Source organism: Sinohyriopsis cumingii, chromosome 11 (assembly GCF_028554795.1).
Source record: "Sinohyriopsis cumingii isolate HCF-2022 chromosome 11, ASM2855479v2, whole genome shotgun sequence".
NCBI classification, from domain to species: Eukaryota; Metazoa; Mollusca; class Bivalvia; order Unionida; family Unionidae; genus Sinohyriopsis; species Sinohyriopsis cumingii.
In genome coordinates, this window is record NC_142971.1 from 43,780,735 (window position 1) to 43,798,243 (window position 17,509).

At 35.6% G+C, this 17,509-nt stretch overlaps 1 protein-coding gene across 1 annotated transcript in view; it reads left to right on the forward strand.

Annotated features, from left to right (window-relative positions):
- Positions 1–29: 29 nt before the first annotated feature.
- Positions 30–17,509, forward strand: part of LOC149788034 (importin-9-like) — an 87,523-nt gene continuing 70,043 nt past the window's right edge. Inside the window, exons 1-2 of the mRNA XM_089974314.1 lie at positions 30–174; positions 8,228–8,376. Coding sequence (XP_089830440.1) covers positions 42–174; positions 8,228–8,376 — 282 coding nt within the window. The 5' untranslated portion in view covers positions 30–41. The remainder of the gene's footprint in view (positions 175–8,227; positions 8,377–17,509) is intronic.

A 17,509-nucleotide genomic window follows, 5' to 3' on the forward strand; every position in this document is an offset into this window, starting at 1 on the left:
ATCTGCTGGCACAATTTCCCGCCATTTTCTGCACGAATATCATGGCTGCTCAAAGTGACCATAGCCGGTCACTGAAAGAAGCTTTAGTAGAAAGTCTGACAGCAATCCTTTCTCCAATTCAGGATGTTAGGGCTGCGGGAGAGGAACAAGTCAAGGCACTGGAAGTCACAGAAGGTGTTTAGTTTAAACAAATACATGATAAAACATGGTTCATTGAGACCCTACCCCACCCACGTCATTACAGAACCCAGGGACTCATTAAGCATCACAGGCTAAATTTAAAACTTTATCTCATGTTCATACATATGGTGTCTTTCTGAAGCTCAAAGCAGAAATTACAACTTATTATATATAATTATTTTTTATGGTTTTGCTCAAATTATGTGCAAAAAAAGTATTTCTAAAAGAATTGTTTATTCAGTGTATATATGTTCTACAATGTAAGACATAGAACGTGTCGTTTTTGTTTGTAGTGCTATGTCTTAATACCCAAATAACGGCCTTGTATAACCTGTTCAGATGTCGGCTGTCACCAGAATGTGTTGTCAAATTTTCAGGAATATCTCGCACTTTGCTGCCTTTATCTACATTCTTCCAGACTTTATGTATAATTAATATACTTATTGTGCTGTCTGGCGGAATGAAAATATGACACTAGCAAATGAACGGATTTTCATGTTCAGCTGACATACATTTGAATTTGTTGCAATGCAATGGTAGTCTAGGTATGCTGAAGTATTTTTAAGTAGGTTTATGTGGGGGATTTGTTTTTTTGAACGAAACAAAATATTGCTTGAGTTCCAATAGGCATAATATATTTTTGTTCGTTTCATTAAAGAATATTTCAACATAACCCGATTTTGTCATTCCCTGATTTATCCCTTTCCAGCCAATTGAAATGTAGGCAAACGAAACTTGAAAACTTGTCCATTTCTTTATGAGAATTTGAATTTATTAGAGAAAAGACCTCAGGGTAAGTAAAATCTGGCAAAAACATTATCACTTTACTTTGTAAAAAAACGTCTTATTTGGTTGCCAGTTGTGTGATATTCCTGAAATTTTTACTTTCATTACACAATCAACATCAAAAACGCACTACACAGTGCCTTTAGTTTAGTAGTAAGACCCATCACCTCCCAGAACAAAAATATTGAGTGATGTGTCTTATGTTGTAGGACTAAGTGCATATAGTGAATACAAATAGGGGAATTACTTTGGGGTTTAATTTTTCAATTATGGGGAGCTAATGATTTTAAATTTTTTGTAACTACTGAGAGAAAAAAATTTCACCCTGCAAAGTTTCAGGAGGTGGTGTACCAAAAATGAAATAATTAGGGTAGTTTGACTTTTCGTTTGTTTTTAGCAAGTTTTAAATGTTTTCATCAATAGCAGTTTTTAAATGCACGTAAATTTTTGGGCTCCAAAAATAAATTTCTTCTAGCTATTGTATAGCCTCAAAGTGATCCTTGGCTACGTTGTTGCAGCCTCAATCTCAATCTGGTTGAAGCTTCAGTCTAATCCATTAATGCACGTATCAGATACAAAACTAGTTAAACTCTGCTACCTAAGTAGAGTTGTTTTTCACAGAAGTATGGTTAATGATAAAGTTATTAAACCTTTCTCAGGTAAATTACATGGGAATGTTTGCTTGCTTGGCTGAGATCATTGGTACCTTTGCTACTGACATTACAATGAAAAAAATTAAGATAAAAGTTTAACATAGCCCAGCCAGATGCAGATATATAAATGCAGTAATAATTATAATACCTACAGCAGGCATAATCAGCTATCATACTTTTTTCATCCATTGATGAGAACAAAATAAAAAATGTGAGCTATTTTTATACCACCATTTTGTTATATCATCATCACTTTTCTTAAAGCAGCTCTGTGTAATTTTAGGAAAGTAAAGGGCAAGAAAATTCACCATTATGAATTTATTAAAAGACAAATTAACAGAATCGAAGGCCACAAAAACATACCTTTTTAATTTTGCAAACTTTAAGACTGAAATATTAGTCACACATGTAACGTGTCCACCAAACTGTACTATTTATTGTCCTGTGTAATTACAACAAAGACACCATGAACAAAATAATAGCCCATAGATAATGAAACATGCTAAATCCTTTTATTACACAGCTGCAACCCATAATAAAGGTTCATATTTGGAAACTGAGACTTAATTTCAGTTTACTGTATTTTGTGTCCACAATGTTATATGTGAAATCCATTGTTTCAGATGGGGACCTGTTATATTGATGCTTAAATAGTTCTCTAAATATTACCATTTTACTACAGAAACTTGCATATTGTTCATGTCTGCAGAGTTCCAAAGTTTTAATATGCAGAACCAAAAGTAACTATAATCATGGGAGCACCAACCTTGTTCACGTAGCAAAGTTTTATTTCAATTAAAGGTAACATAGTTGAATTGGATCATTGTTTGTAGTAATTTTAATGTTAGAATCGATGTTTCTGATGAAGGGATGTTTTCTACAGTATATGTATGTAGGCTTGGTTGATTCTGTAAACAAAAATGGCGATTACTTGACCAGCTGCCTTTTGTGACCAACATACCATATTACTGTTCTTGTATTATCAGAGCTACATTTATCTTAGCATTTAGTAATGGCTTTTATACTTGTACCTGATGCAGCAAAGCTTGTCTACATGTAGCAAGTACTATGCTGGTTTGACTATATCTTCTGGACTAGTGTTTTTGGTAACACTAATAACTAAGGACACAAAAATTCATGATCTGTGTTATCTCTTGTTATATGCAGATCCGTCGGACAAAAATACATATTTTTCCTCCACCCATTTATATATTTTGCTTCCATTTCAGTGTTTCCCTTTTACACTCATAGAACCTCAAATTTTTAATTTGACCCCCAGTTTTGATACCAAAGTTTGGTTTTTACTTAGTCTAACCCCCAGTTTTGACACCAAGGAGAGTTTTGACTCTCAGTCTTGCACCCCTAGGGAATACACTGTATTTACAGCTTTTATGAAGTTATGGAATTTCAACATGACATGATATTTTATTTAATTTATTTGACTATTTATAGATCATTTGCCATCTTAGTTGGGACTTGGTGTCCAAGGTATATGCTTAACAAATATAGTTTCTAAACAAAATATGGTTAGTTGACATATAATATTGCTTTTCACGTGTAGACCTGACCATTAATACTGGCAAATAGCACATATCAGATTAAATAATAAAATGTTTTCAAATTTGTCAAATAGAAAAAAATTATTCTTATGTATGTTCCACATATAATGTTGTACAATTATGTATGTTCATTATATTCCAGATTACTTATACATGTCAACCTTCACTAAAAGTTTAAGCTAAAAATGCTGTAAAATGAAATAATTGCATCATTATGCTTGTTTGTCACTTGTAATTTGTACAAAATGAGGACACATAGTTATATACACAAGTTTTTCAGTGTGTTTTTCTTGTCATGACATAGTGCAATCATTATTGTAAGATAAACATAATTTGCCTAAAACTTTGCTTTCTGCAATAATTCATAACATAATTTTCTTTTTCTTAAGATTCCACTTGAATTTTTTTCAAAATGACTATGTAGACGCGTGAGCAGGATGAGATGTAGAATAAAGTCAGTGATCAAATAATTTTATAAACTATATTAATGTTCTCAGATTAAAGCTAGGGTTAAGCTTGTGCTTCCATAACCAGCTGAACTGAATCTATCCTGGTAGGTTAATTTCTGTAAACCTATACATATAGACCAAAATGTGAACTCCCAATGCTACACCATTCAATAATGAGATAATTAAGCCCACCAAAATATTACCTCATAGGCATAATAAAGTAAAGTCAATCTCCTAGAATTTATGAATGAGCAAATACAGATATTTTCGTAATATTTTTTAATTCAGTACTCATGGACTTTATGAATATGTGAAGTCATTTGGCATTAATACATGCAGTCAGCTGCTTGGCTGTAGGATCAAGAACCAGGGGTCATTACAAAATTGATTGCATCCCACTGATTGGTAGAACATAATTATGAAACAATAAACATTTATGTACAAAGTGAACATTGATTTCAAGAACATAATTATGAAATACTAAGCCCTCGTGTACAAAGTTAACTCTCACAGTTATGTGGCAGGTTTCCAAGGGTTGGCACAGATTTTTCTGGACCCAAAATTGACCCAATTCATAGTGCCAAAAAGTAAATTGTTCACAATCTAAGTATAAAATTCCCAATCAGACCTTTTCAAGAAATCTGTATCTGTTACTACACTGACATGGGGAGAGAAATTAGTGAAATGAATGTAGCAGGGGATCCCATGAGGGACACTAGGTATGTTGGCAAAGTGACCTCTTTCACATAGGCTGAAATGTATTATTTTGCATGGCCCATGAGGGACACAGTGTATGTAGGCAAAGTGACCTCTTTCACATAGGCTGAAATGCAAGGATCGTCCTGGGCTTTGCCAATGTCGCAAATTGCGATTTTTTTTCCTTATTGGCGACAAAAATATCCCATCTGGCGATTTTTTTGGCGACCGACTTTTTGGTTATTTAATTTGTACATACAATCATGGATTTTGACTGGATAAATTAAAAGGGAGAATGAAAGGAAGCCACAAACTTGACTAAGCAATGCATTGGAATCAATATAACGATCCTTTGTTCGTACTGACAACCCCATCTTTAGAGTGCATTGTTACATCGTAATCTGCTTATGCCGACATCTGGGCTGAGTACTGTATGCTGTGATACTGTCAATCATGCTACCGAACTATACCTACAATTGACCGACTTCTGAAGACGCGAATAGAACAGATACAATTAATTGAATGGCTAATCCTTTTGTTGTTGTGTTTTTATTTTTTTATTACATATACCAATACAATAGTTTTGCTGAACCTTCATAGAAAACTGATAACCTTTGAAGTACCGACTATTGCGTATAAATACAAAGCAAATGGAAAAAATCTCAATCACAATTATATCTGTCGCCAGTGCAGCATTTTACTCATTGATCTTTTCCTTTTGCCATCAATCCATGTTATGGCTGCAGAGACTTAAACTCTGCGACAAGAAATAGAAAAAAAAAAAAACAGTTTTGCATAATTAATAATAATTATTTATTTCTCAAAATACAGGAGTGAAAGAATCCCTAAATTGGGTGTGAATTTATGCTTATATATACGGTCCAATATTGCCAGGTGTTGATTCGTGTAAGTTTCATTCGTGGGAATGGAGATCCTAGTTTGCTGGTCGAGAAAATTTATACAGCATTCAGTGATCATTCTTGGGATTTAGGAAGCGATTCACTTCAAGCTTTGTGAAGCTAGCCATAAGGGGAGGGGGGGGGGCTGCCAAGAGACTACTGGTGTCACCTGTCAGCACTGTAGACTGTGAACGTGGATTCAGTAAGATGAACTTCATAAAAACTGACATCAGAAATAAACTCTGCATCTCATCTCTCGAGAATTTAATGAGAATCAGCATGTACAGATGTGAAAAATTAGACTTTGAAACTACATTCAACAAGTTGGCAGCCCAAAGATCGCGACGGATCTTCATATAACACTTTGTAACATTTTGTTAATGCTTATTGTACTTAGAGTATTAACTAACCCATCTTTTGTAATTTTCATTGCCTGTTACATTAATAGACTAAATTAACACTTCAAAAAATGTACACTACTTGTTCTGGCGACACTTTTTGAAAATTGGCGACAAAATATTGAGGTTGGCGATTTTTTTGGCGACAGCTTTTTAAAAGCCAGGACCATCCCTGGAAATGTATTATTTTGCATGGCCCATGAGGGACACAGTGTATGTAGGCAAAGTGACCTCTTTCACATAGGCTGAAATGTATTATTTTGCATGGCCCATGAGGGACACAGTGTATGTAGGCAAAGTGACCTCTTTCACATAGGCTGAAATGTATTATTTTGCATGGCCCATGAGGGACACTAGGTATGTAGGCAAAGTGACCTCTTTCACATAGGCTGAAATGTATTATTTTGCATGGCCCATGAGGGACACAGTGTATGTAGGCAAAGTGACCTCTTTCACATAGGCTGAAATGTATTATTTTGCATGGCCCATGAGGGACACAGTGTATGTAGGCAAAGTGACCTCTTTCTCATAGGCTGAAATGTATTATTTTGCATGGCCCATGAGGGACACAGTGTATGTAGGCAAAGTGACCTCTTTCACATAGGCTGAAATATATTATTTTGCATGGCCCATGAGGGACACAGTGTATGTAGGCAAAGTGACCTCTTTCACATAGGCTGAAATGTATTATTTTGCATGGCCCATGAGGGACACTAGGTATGTAGGCAAAGTGACCTCTTTCACATAGGCTGAAATGTATTATTTTGCATGGCCCATGAGGGACACAGTGTATGTAGGCAAAGTGACCTCCCTCCACCTTGGAAAAATATTACTTGATGCTCTTCACAGCAAATATTCTTTTAGAATACATTACTCCTGGAAGGCTGTTTTGGTTCTAGAGTCATATCAATCTCAGTACATCGTCTCAGCATTAATTTACAATCTCATTGACTGGATCATACCCTTCTATCTATTCTCGCTGATTGAAATTCATTAGTAAAAGGCATGGTATAAGCAATCTGTGTACGACAATTCAGATGTGTTTCATTGCAATGTTATTGATGTATTGAGGCATCTGCTGCAGACTGCCTTGTCATGTCATCGGCCCTGTGCCCCTTTTTCTTCTGGCATAGAATTCCAGATATTTTCCTTGTACTTCATAAAATTTTTACTTTCTGAAGTAAAGTTGTGGGAAAAAGATAGCAGAAAATGCAATATTAATTGTGATGCAGTTATCTAAGTATGCTGTTTTCTCCAGGTGGCATCATTTTACCACCATATTTACATAGTTGTTGCAGTCATGTTGTCCTCCAGGGTTCCCACGCCCTCTTGATTTTTAAGAACATGGTTCTTGCCATCATGGAATTTCTGGAAATGTTTGTAAATTGCAGAAAAGCATTTAAAGGGTCTTGAAATTTTCTTAAGTCATTCACAGTTTTTGGAAAAGTCATAGAAGTTGGTTATTTTGCATTTTCGTTTGCCGATGCAAAAATTCTACCAACCTACCTAATTTCAATAATGGATTTGTTAGATTATGTTCCCCATAAACTTCAAGGTCAGACTACATCCAGGTATCTTCCCGCCATTTACAATCTTTGCACTCATGGTGCTCAGAAGAGAATGACCTATCTTATTGGATGAAGTATGCCAAAAGCCAGCTGTAAAATTTATGTTTAGTAAGTATTAAAGGTCATACATTTATGTAATTGGTACTCTTGAAATTGGGGGGCCCCGAGTGGCCGAGTGGTCTAAAGCGCTCTTCGTTACGGATCACTGCCATCTCACCTCTGTCTGCGGCGGTTCGAGTCTAAGATTCAGCCAATGTGGGTATGTGAGAAAGCTTGCCAGTAGCTTCTCGTGGGTCGGTGGTTCTTTCCGGGGTTTTCTCTGGTTCTTCCTCCACCATTAATACTGGCCGCCATGTATAGCCTATCATGTGCTGCGAAATGGCGTTAAACCCCACAACAACAACAACAACTCTTGAAATTGGTAAAAAGGTCTTGGAAAAGTCTTGGAATTACATTTTTTTAAAGATTGCAGGAATCATCTAAGGAGGTCCTGGAATTGAACTGGAAATTTGAATTAAATGAAAACATCCTGGAAACCATGAAAATTACTTTTTGTCGTAAAATGTTGTGGAATTTGATATTAAAAAGCTAAACTAACAATTTTGTTTGAGAAAATACATTATATTTCCACTGCAACTTTGCAATAAAAATTATTTTGCAATGATCATCATATTAATTTATTAGCCATGGTTGAATCTTGTAACTTAGAAATGTGTGCACACATGCCTTCAACTGTAGTATTGAGTCTTTAATCAAAGTATCAGACTTCAAAAATGAGTACTGAAATTTGTCATTTTCCCTTTAAAATCTCTGGGAAATCTCCTAGAAGATTTTTTAAAAAATTGGTGCAGGAATTTTGATCCTGCCAGATGATAACCCAGTATGAATAGTATGGTATTGCTTTGTTAGCATTTCTAGTTTTGAAATCATATATAACCTCTTTCAGGAGAAATCAAAGAGAATTATTTTTCCTAATGTGTTACCTCTTTTCATGCATTGTTTGGTTACATTGACTGATTTGAAGTTTATCTTGTTCTAGAGTTTGGTGTTCACTTGGCAGAGTTGACTGTGGATCCCAATGGGCCACTTGCTATACGTCAGTTGTCGTCTGTGCTTCTCAAGCAGTATGTTGAGGCACATTGGACTCAGCAGTCTGACAAGTTCCGCCCACCTGAAACCTCAGATGCGGTGAGTAAAATTTTATAAAACACTTAATTCCTTGCATATGTAATTTGATTGAGATATATCATTTGTCGCATGGGGGTGGCATGACTGGTAAAGTTTTATTGTAAAGGTTTAATATTAAAATTTGTAAATGTAGTGAAGATGCATTTTCCATTGATCCTCACTTTTTCATCTTTTCATTGTATGTTAACCCTGTAAGGCCCAGAAAAAATCCATGTTTTTTATTGTACTCATTTTAAACTTAGGGTAGGCACATTGGCTTTTTTTAAAACATATATATTTAATGTGATATGTTTGCGATTTTTTTTTCTTACTTGGGTCAGCAATGGGAAAACGGGGACAGTCAGCCAAATGGAAACAAATTTTTTGTGCCTTGTCTTGCATAACCACGTTTGGACACTTTACAGCATTCCAGTAGAGGCACCTTTTGATGCCTTGGTCTATACAGGTGCATTTGGGTACCTGTGCACCATTTGCAAAGATGGACGTTTTGAAGCCTACAGTAAACATTGGCCATTTTGAGCTGGTTTTAGTAGCATATCCTTCAGGGAGAGTCCTCTTAGGAACAATAGGCATGGAGGAAAATTACAATGATGTCACACATTGTAGTAGCTAGCTTACAATATACTTGTAGTCTGCTGCTTACAATAACAAAGGTGGCTTCTCTTTTACAAAATGGAGGCTGCTGACTTTTTTCCCAGAACTTTTATTAGTTTGGATGCTTGGAATACAGGCTTCAATAAGTCTGATATCTCCAGTATGTGTATAGGTGACACGGATTATGATAATTTAGATGATTTGGTGATACAGATGTAGACAGCCCTTAGATTTAGAGGATAAGAAAAGTCAGCTGTGCATGGTCACACAGCTTCACGAATTTCATGGTGAATGAATTCTCTCAGGATTTTAAGCATATAAAACAATTATACAGCCATAAATACCAGATTAAGTCTTAAACATATCTGTAAATAACAAATATTCATTAAGTTCATGTTGATTTGATGTATACTAAACTGCTCTAAATGTTTTGTGCAAGCCCGTTTGCATAGTCATTTAGACAGCAGGTGTTCTGTTTATTGCACTTTGTGGTTTTGGCACATGCATAGAAACAGATGCTATGCAGTAAAATGGTTAATGCACACCCTAGTGCAGTTTAATAATTTGTACAAGTGGAGGGATGATGGCCTGAGTGACACCTTGTACCATACTGGCATTATCTTGGGCTAAATGTTATTATCTGAAAAATAGAAGAAAAAAATGGTGTCTGTGAAATATGACTGTTCAAAGAGCCAGTTTAGTGAATTGAAGAGAGAGATAGAGATTATGGTTTCAGAAAAACAGGAAAGGCATCAGGTGTGTAGGGAATTAGTGCCTGTGGACATGTATTAAGCCAGAATGAAGAGTCTGTACTCAAGTCATCTTGAATTCTCACAGGCTTATTTTGGAACCAGACAGGGAATTTTAACCGGATTATTTAATTATGAATAAAAAGCTGTTGAACTTCCTTTGCTTTTCAGAAGAAAATCATTAAAGTTTTAGAAGAAATCAAATTATTTTTAGGGTCATAAAAGGTATTGGTTTGTTTTGTCCCTTCATCAAAAAGTTTTCCACATCCAAGCATTAAGAATTTCTGCCAGATATTGAAATGGAGCAAGCGATTGACCGGCTGAATATGCACCATGTGAGAGAAATGGAGTGAAACAGGAGCAAGACACAAAATTAGTAAAGTACAGAATTCATTTGAGGGATCAACTGGTGTTGTAATAATCAACTTCTTTGCTCTACTGGTCATAGAAGAGCTTATTGGATGGTCTTTGGTCCATTTGTCCACTAGCACAATTTTCTTGTTGCTATTCCTTCTAAACCATGTGAAGGATTACCATTAAACATTGCACATATACAAGTCCCATGGATGGTCCAAAAAGAAAATGGTACTACTTGGACATACATTATGGCTGCCACAGTGGCCATCTTGAAAATCTTGTTGCTATGCCTACATGGATGGTATTGTTAACATGGGGTTTTCACTAAAAGATCTGATGTCAGTTGGTCATATATAAGCATCATACCAATTTGACATTCAGTATGGATGCCATGACCTTCCAACCCGCATGATTTTGGCATGAATTTCACGACACTCAATAACAATTCACATTGCACGCCAAAAAATCACGAATTTGCGATTTCTCAATCGGCTTAAATAAAGAATTTTTAAAAAAGTGCTAGTAAAGATAGCAGTAGTGGTAGCAGATTCCAATAACAGTTCTGTAGTCATGATGTTAATAGAACTGTATACAATCAGGGTCTGTAGGGGACCTTGAAAAAATGAATTGTTCCTTCAAGGTCTTGAAAACACCTTGGAAATTCAAAATTTTGTCTTAGTGTCCTGAAAAGCCTTGATTTTCTTGAAACCAAAAGGAATTAATAAATACTATTTGTTTTACAGAACTAAATAAAAAGAAGGGGGGGGCCAATCTCTTGCTAAGTTTGTGCTGGAATGGAAATTTTTCCACAACTGGCCACTGTGCAGTTGTACATTTTGAACTTCTGATTGTATGAAGCCCAGATGTAGCAGTGTTTTAAATTTGAATCATTCGCTTCGACATCTGGCTATCGATTCCAACTTTGGTGGTTAGATGAAGAAAAATACATAGTTTGGATTATGAGATCTTTCTCGATAACTTTGCAAAATGCAGATTATGCCAGATGGATATTGATTTGCTGTCAATGGGAGAGAGTGCTCCACGGTCACATGCAGCTGAAGAAGAAAAAAGCTCTTGTAATGGCATTTACTGTATATATGTTGGGACACCATAAATTAATTTTAAAAGTAATTATTTTATGCACTGTATGTTCTGGGACACCGTTGTTTTTTTTTAGAGTCGTAAGTTGTGGGACACCTTTTAAATCATTCAAAAATTGCACTCTATCTGAAATTTTATTTTAAAAAAATATAAAACTGTACTTGAGATAAAACTCTTTAATCCACTGCAGCAGTATCTCATCAACACAACCCATCTCCTGCACACATACGATCTATTCTTTTGGTATATGAATATTATTGTATAGCTTTCTCATACTGTGAAAAATTGTTAAAGGCAACACACCACCTGAAGCGGAAACTGCAAGGACAAAAGTTAGATTTTTAAAAATCTGCACTAGTCTTGCTAATTCTTACACTTCTGACGCCCATCTTATCGTCAGTCCATCCAGGAATGCGATCAAAGTACACTCTAGTTTCATCCATGTTAATGATCATATTGTCAGTGAAATGATCTGTTTCTCTTATGGGCTTCACGAATTCATCACATGATTTATTTTCTCCAGATCTTCTGGATGATGCTGGGTCATCGATGTTTGCGCACAAATCACTATATTGTGTAACTTTAAAAACTGTTCCATTCTTTCACTTTATTTTCAAAATTTTCGTGAATAGTGGTGAAAAGGAACCAAAGTTAGCTTCCATATCTCGTCCGTCTTTGTATATTCAAAGCTATAAAAAAAAATCGGCACATTTAAAAGAATCCATAGTCGGCTTCCGAGGTCAGCTTGATTTGCAATAAAATAACCTTTGCATTGATATCATTTAAAAAATATCGGCTTCAGAGTCCAAAGTCGGCTTCAACGTCGGCTTGCTTTGTAATAATAATAACCTTTGTCTTTGATGTCCTGTTGGTAAGTTCAAAGAAGTTTTCTGCTGGCTGCCAGTCATGTTTATTCACCGCCAGGGTTTCTATGTGTTTGACCAGTGTGGTTACAATTAATACAAAGGAGCATTGATGTCTGCAGGTAAATAGTAAGGGTAATTTTGTAGCCCGAGTTGGTGAAAAGATTGTCACTTACATTCAAGTGAATGTGTTTTCAAATGACGATTTTTATTTGCAACATACTGTCATATACTTCTTGTTCTTGGCATCCGTCCGTCTACGAGAGACGATGGCATAGCTCCAAAGTACGCTTTTGCTTATCCTTCTTGTTAGCTCTCTTTTCAGCTTGCTTTATTCTTCTCTTTTCCTCTGCGTTTTGAACTCCCTGCCTGACAGCTAGACGCCAGCTGGAACGGTTGTTTGCACAGCTCTCCCAGTCGTTGACATTGATGTTTGCTGTCTTCATATCCTTCTTGCAAACATCTTTGTAGCGCAGATGTGGTCGTCCAGTTGGTCGTGCACCTTCTGCTAACTCCCCATATAACAGGTCCTTGGGAATGCGACCTGGGTCCATTCTCTTGACATGGCCGAGCCAGCGAATGAATCACTATATTGTATATATAGTATATATATATATATATATATATATATACTGTCATATAGTAGACCTGGATATAATTTAATCTTGATTATTTTCCACCCAACACCGTGTCATACGTGTATGGCATCTTCAAGATATCGGTTGACTATTTCCCTCTTGTTTGCGATTTTGTTGGCTGCAGTTTTCAGTCGGATAACATGTTCAAACCTTTGAGCACAACCACACACAGTTGTTTCTCAATGTTCATGTCAGTGAACAACATGGTGTGTGGTATCGGACTTAATTGATACACGCTGCAGTATGGAAGCCTATGCCACTTACACGGATTTTGTGGAAATATTTTATTCTTTAATGCTCCTTTTTTTAAAAAGGAATAAATGATAACAACACAAGGTTAGTTTCTTTCTTTTTATTATCAATTAAGCGTTTTATTTATCTATTTTATTGCATTGTGCAGTGGGGGGCAAGCACAAATGCAACAAATTTATTTCATTTCTTAAGTCTTGGGACATATGACCAAAGTATAAAAAAAATTACCATAAGTTCTGGGACAGGAAAAAAAATAATGATTTTGTTGTGTCTCAACATATGCGGTAAATACGGTAATACAGGCAAAACAAGAAGCCTTCAGTATGAAATCATTTTTGACAAAAGAGGTATGTCTGTGAACACAGAGATTCAAGTTTTAAAATAGAAACTGTATATAGTCGTAATTATGAAATTAGTTCAATCTGGTTCATCTTTGGGATTGAATGGAAATAGGACAGATGCTAATTGCAATGAACACAGTCAGTCTAAAAATATAGAATACAGCTAAGCTGAGAGAAATATTAATATATCTACACCACTCCATCGATAACTCGTGCCCTGATAACTCGCAAACCTGCTTATAACGTGGTGTCAGGCGTGGATCCCATTTTTTAAACCCGAAAATGCAAAAAAAAATGTATCCCTATTTGTTGAAATTGAAGAAAATCGTGATCAGAATTGGTAACGGAAACTATGATGTATCGCTCGTTTTATCGTTGAAAACGGTGGATAGGACCTGGAAATTTTAATCAACACTATGAAATATCACATTTAAAGATAACTTTTTACATTTTCTTTCCAAACGACATTCCTAGTACACTGCAGTTAATGATATGTAAGGAAATTTTGATCAATGAAAATGTCACTTACGCCGAGTGGAGGCAGTACTTTAATTAATAAATACAAATTAAATAAATTTTTATCAATTGCAATTTGTGTTCTAGTTCCATCTTTTATTTCCTTTTAAGTGTAATCGTCATAAGTGTAATTTGTCCTTTTGTAATTAAACGTAAATTGCGTCAATCTACAGTAACAGCTATGTCCGCAAGAGTTGGAATAAAAGAAAAGTTAAAAGGCAAAACAATCAGACTAACTTAAAATCGAGTGGCCTCAGTCGTATGTCGGGTGAACTAGCTTCATTTGATCAATCGAACACTGTAATAAACGTTAGTGTATATGTAACAGAAACATACCTTAAATTAACTGACTCTTTCATAACTGATCAAAGCTAACAAGGCAGCAAAGTGAAAAGAATATTTCATAAAATAAAGAGCTTGATTTCACAGATACAGACCATTGTGGGCAAGCTAGTTTCAGAGAATTCTTTAACTGGCATTTAGAGATATCCTCAGGGATGATAAGAAATTTTATTATTACTTCCAATGAAATCATGACATTAACATTGTACTAATTGAACAATAAAAAATTGAGTTTCTGCGTAGACATGAAATAAATGTCGCGTGTTTTGTGGGGAAAAAAAGGAATCTTGTTTGTTGGTGTATCAACAGTTAGTTTAATTCCCAAATTGTGGACTACTGATTTGGCAAGATACTATTATGAACCACTACGGGAACCAGACTCATCAAGAAACAAAAAGCAGTGATGTAATAAATAGATTTTTTGTGTACACGTGATGGTTGTTCAGACCAGTTGGAATGATCTTTCATATGTTGGATATTTTGAGGGGAAAAAAATGTTATTTAAACAGAATAATGAACAACTTCATTGGAAAAAGCGCATTATTAAAAATTATTATCGACGTGATTGTAAAATGAGGATTTAGTCATTAAACAGCCCAGTTCCCTAACGCTGTCTCTCCCCTAAGGTTTTCTCAGTGTCAAAGTGCTTTTAAAAAAAATTGGAGGTCCCTCTGTAACTTGCGCCTCACTTATAGTGCAGTTTATGTTTGTGGACCCTGTTGTGCGCGAGTTATCAGGGGAGAGGTGTAATATGAAATAGTTTAAAATATCCATATGCTGTTTTGAAATCGGCAATAATATATTTAAAAAATATCTTTACTTTTTTTTGTTTATGGGTATGAGTGAAGAAAAAAGGAAGATATCAGTAATCATACTATTAACTTCATGTTTTATTTTGTTTTGTTTTTTTAAATAAATTTGCAAGAAATGATCTTCATATGGAGTAATAGTAAGTATTAACTTGTGTTTACATACAGTTCATTTATGTAGCCTGTAAAATTAATGTAATAATGTACCTTGAAAAACACAGTTTTGAAAAAGCTTGAAGAAACCTTGAAAATTTTGAATGAAATATGCTACTAACCCATAGCTGCCAACCTCACGATTTTGGTGTGAATTTCAAGACTTTTTTAGCGCTTCACAGATTCACATCGCATGCAAAAAATCAATAGTTCCCCAATTCTCAATTATTTTAAATCTTTAATAAAATAACCGATTTACTGTTAAGCCTTAGTTGTTTTGATATTTGCAGTTGCCAAAACGGGCGGGAACAGTTATTCGCATTATTAGTGAAACTAGAGCTGATTGGTACAGTTGGCCCAGTAGCAAGCATTTTTTCATATTTTAATGTATATGTATAAGAGTAGTTTTACAAATGCTTTTGAGAGAAACTGGGGCCTAGCCAGAATTTTGCTCTGCGCATGTGCTGCAGACACTGATTTGAATTACCATTTGGCACAGCATCTTAAAAATGTCTTCACCAACAAAGGAAAAAAATGTATTGCACAAAAAGTGAAGTTTAATTTGGAATTCACCAAAAATTGGCTGTGCATTCTGCCACCAAACACCGATATACATCATGCTTTTTGCACGCGTTGTGCCACAAATTTTAGCATGGGGCATGGTGGCAGAGATGATGTGAGGAAGCACATTTTGGTAGTAAAAAGCACATAGAGGTTGATTAAATTAAGAACTCGCAACAGATTTCAGCTCTCTGTGGAAGACCTGCAAGCTACCAACGCTGAAGCATTGTTTGTGAGTTTTCTGTTAACACAATCTACCTTTATCAACTGGAGACCATGCTAAACATTTGTTCTGACAGATATTCCCAGACTCGAATATCGCTTCACAAATTAATGTCAAAAGTCACTAATTATTTTCACTAATTGCGAGCCTGGAGGGTTGGCAGCTATGCTAATCCTGTCCTTATTGTTACAGTTTTTGTAAGCATTGTAAAGTGTATAGTCTATATTTAGAATAGAAGTTTTACAAATACTCGTGAAGAAGACTGGGGCTTAACTGATTTGTTTTTAATGGTACATGTATATACTCAATGCAACTAATTTTTTGTAAACAAGCATTAAATGAAGACAGCTTTTTCGCGTGTTGTAATGTTTGAGGTACTGAAAGATTATCATATTTTTGTGAAAAAGTGCTCTACTATAATACAAGTCACATTGGTCTTGTAGGTGTTCAACACCGACTATTTCAGTAATGGGTGTCATTTTTTAGAATTTGATTCTACATACCTTTAAGTGGTCAGTATTCACTTACTTGGATTAGTATATGCCCTTTTTCCTTTGGAAGGTCATTATTTAGATGCCCAGAGAGAGTGCACATTGCAAAATCAATGTTAAAGTATGTCAACATTTTTGACGAAAAGAATCTACAGGTGTGATCCAGTACAAACGTCACAATGAAAGCTACACATATTGATAAACAAATTTGTACTACCCTTGATTGTGACAATTCCACTCGATTTGCTCTTATTTTGACCCAAGTTTACTAGATGGCCACCATTGTAAAAGTCCATATCGTTAGGTAATTTTCGTCTTGAATTTTCTTGATGACAGTTAAGGTGCAGAACATTCAATAATCAGGATTCAGTAGACTTTGGTTAAAGAAAATTAGTGTTAAATTTTTAAATAAGAACTTATCTTTAATTTAAAATGAGGAAATGCTCATACATGACCCATGTGACTTGTACTACAGCAAAAAGCATATAGATAATTTGGAAAATTAAGAGCAACCCTAGCAGATTTCAGCTCTGGAGTACCTTAAGCCACCTACTCGAGTCCTGAAGCATTGTTTCATTTGTTTATGAGTTTTCTTGCTGAATATAACCTGTGTTTCTCAGTTGGGGATCAACAACAGTGACAGTGAATGATTCTTTCCTATTGTGTAACCGCTCTGGTGGCCTAGTGGTTAGAGCGTCCACCTCGGATGCGGGAGGTCGTGGGTTCGATCCCCGGCCGAGTCATACCAAAGACTTACAAAAACGGTACTAACAGCTGCCTCGCTTGGCGCTCAGCATTAAGAGGTTAGTGTTAGGACTGGTCGGCCCGGTGTCAGGATAATGTGACTGGGTGGGACATCATGCTACATGTCTGCGGCATGATGCCCAAGTGCTAGACATCACTGTAAACTGTCACATTGCAGACATCGTAGCGATATGACTGAAAAATTGTTAAAGCTACATTAAAAATCCAAATCACACATCACAATCTTTCCTATTGTGAGGAAAAATAAGAAACTTTAGTGCCTCCTTAGGTGTTGAAAATTTGCAGCAATTTTAGTCACAAAGATCAACCACCAGACAAGAAGCCTGAACTGTTTTGAAAACAAATTTACTATAACCTAGTTGAGGAAGTTAAATTATG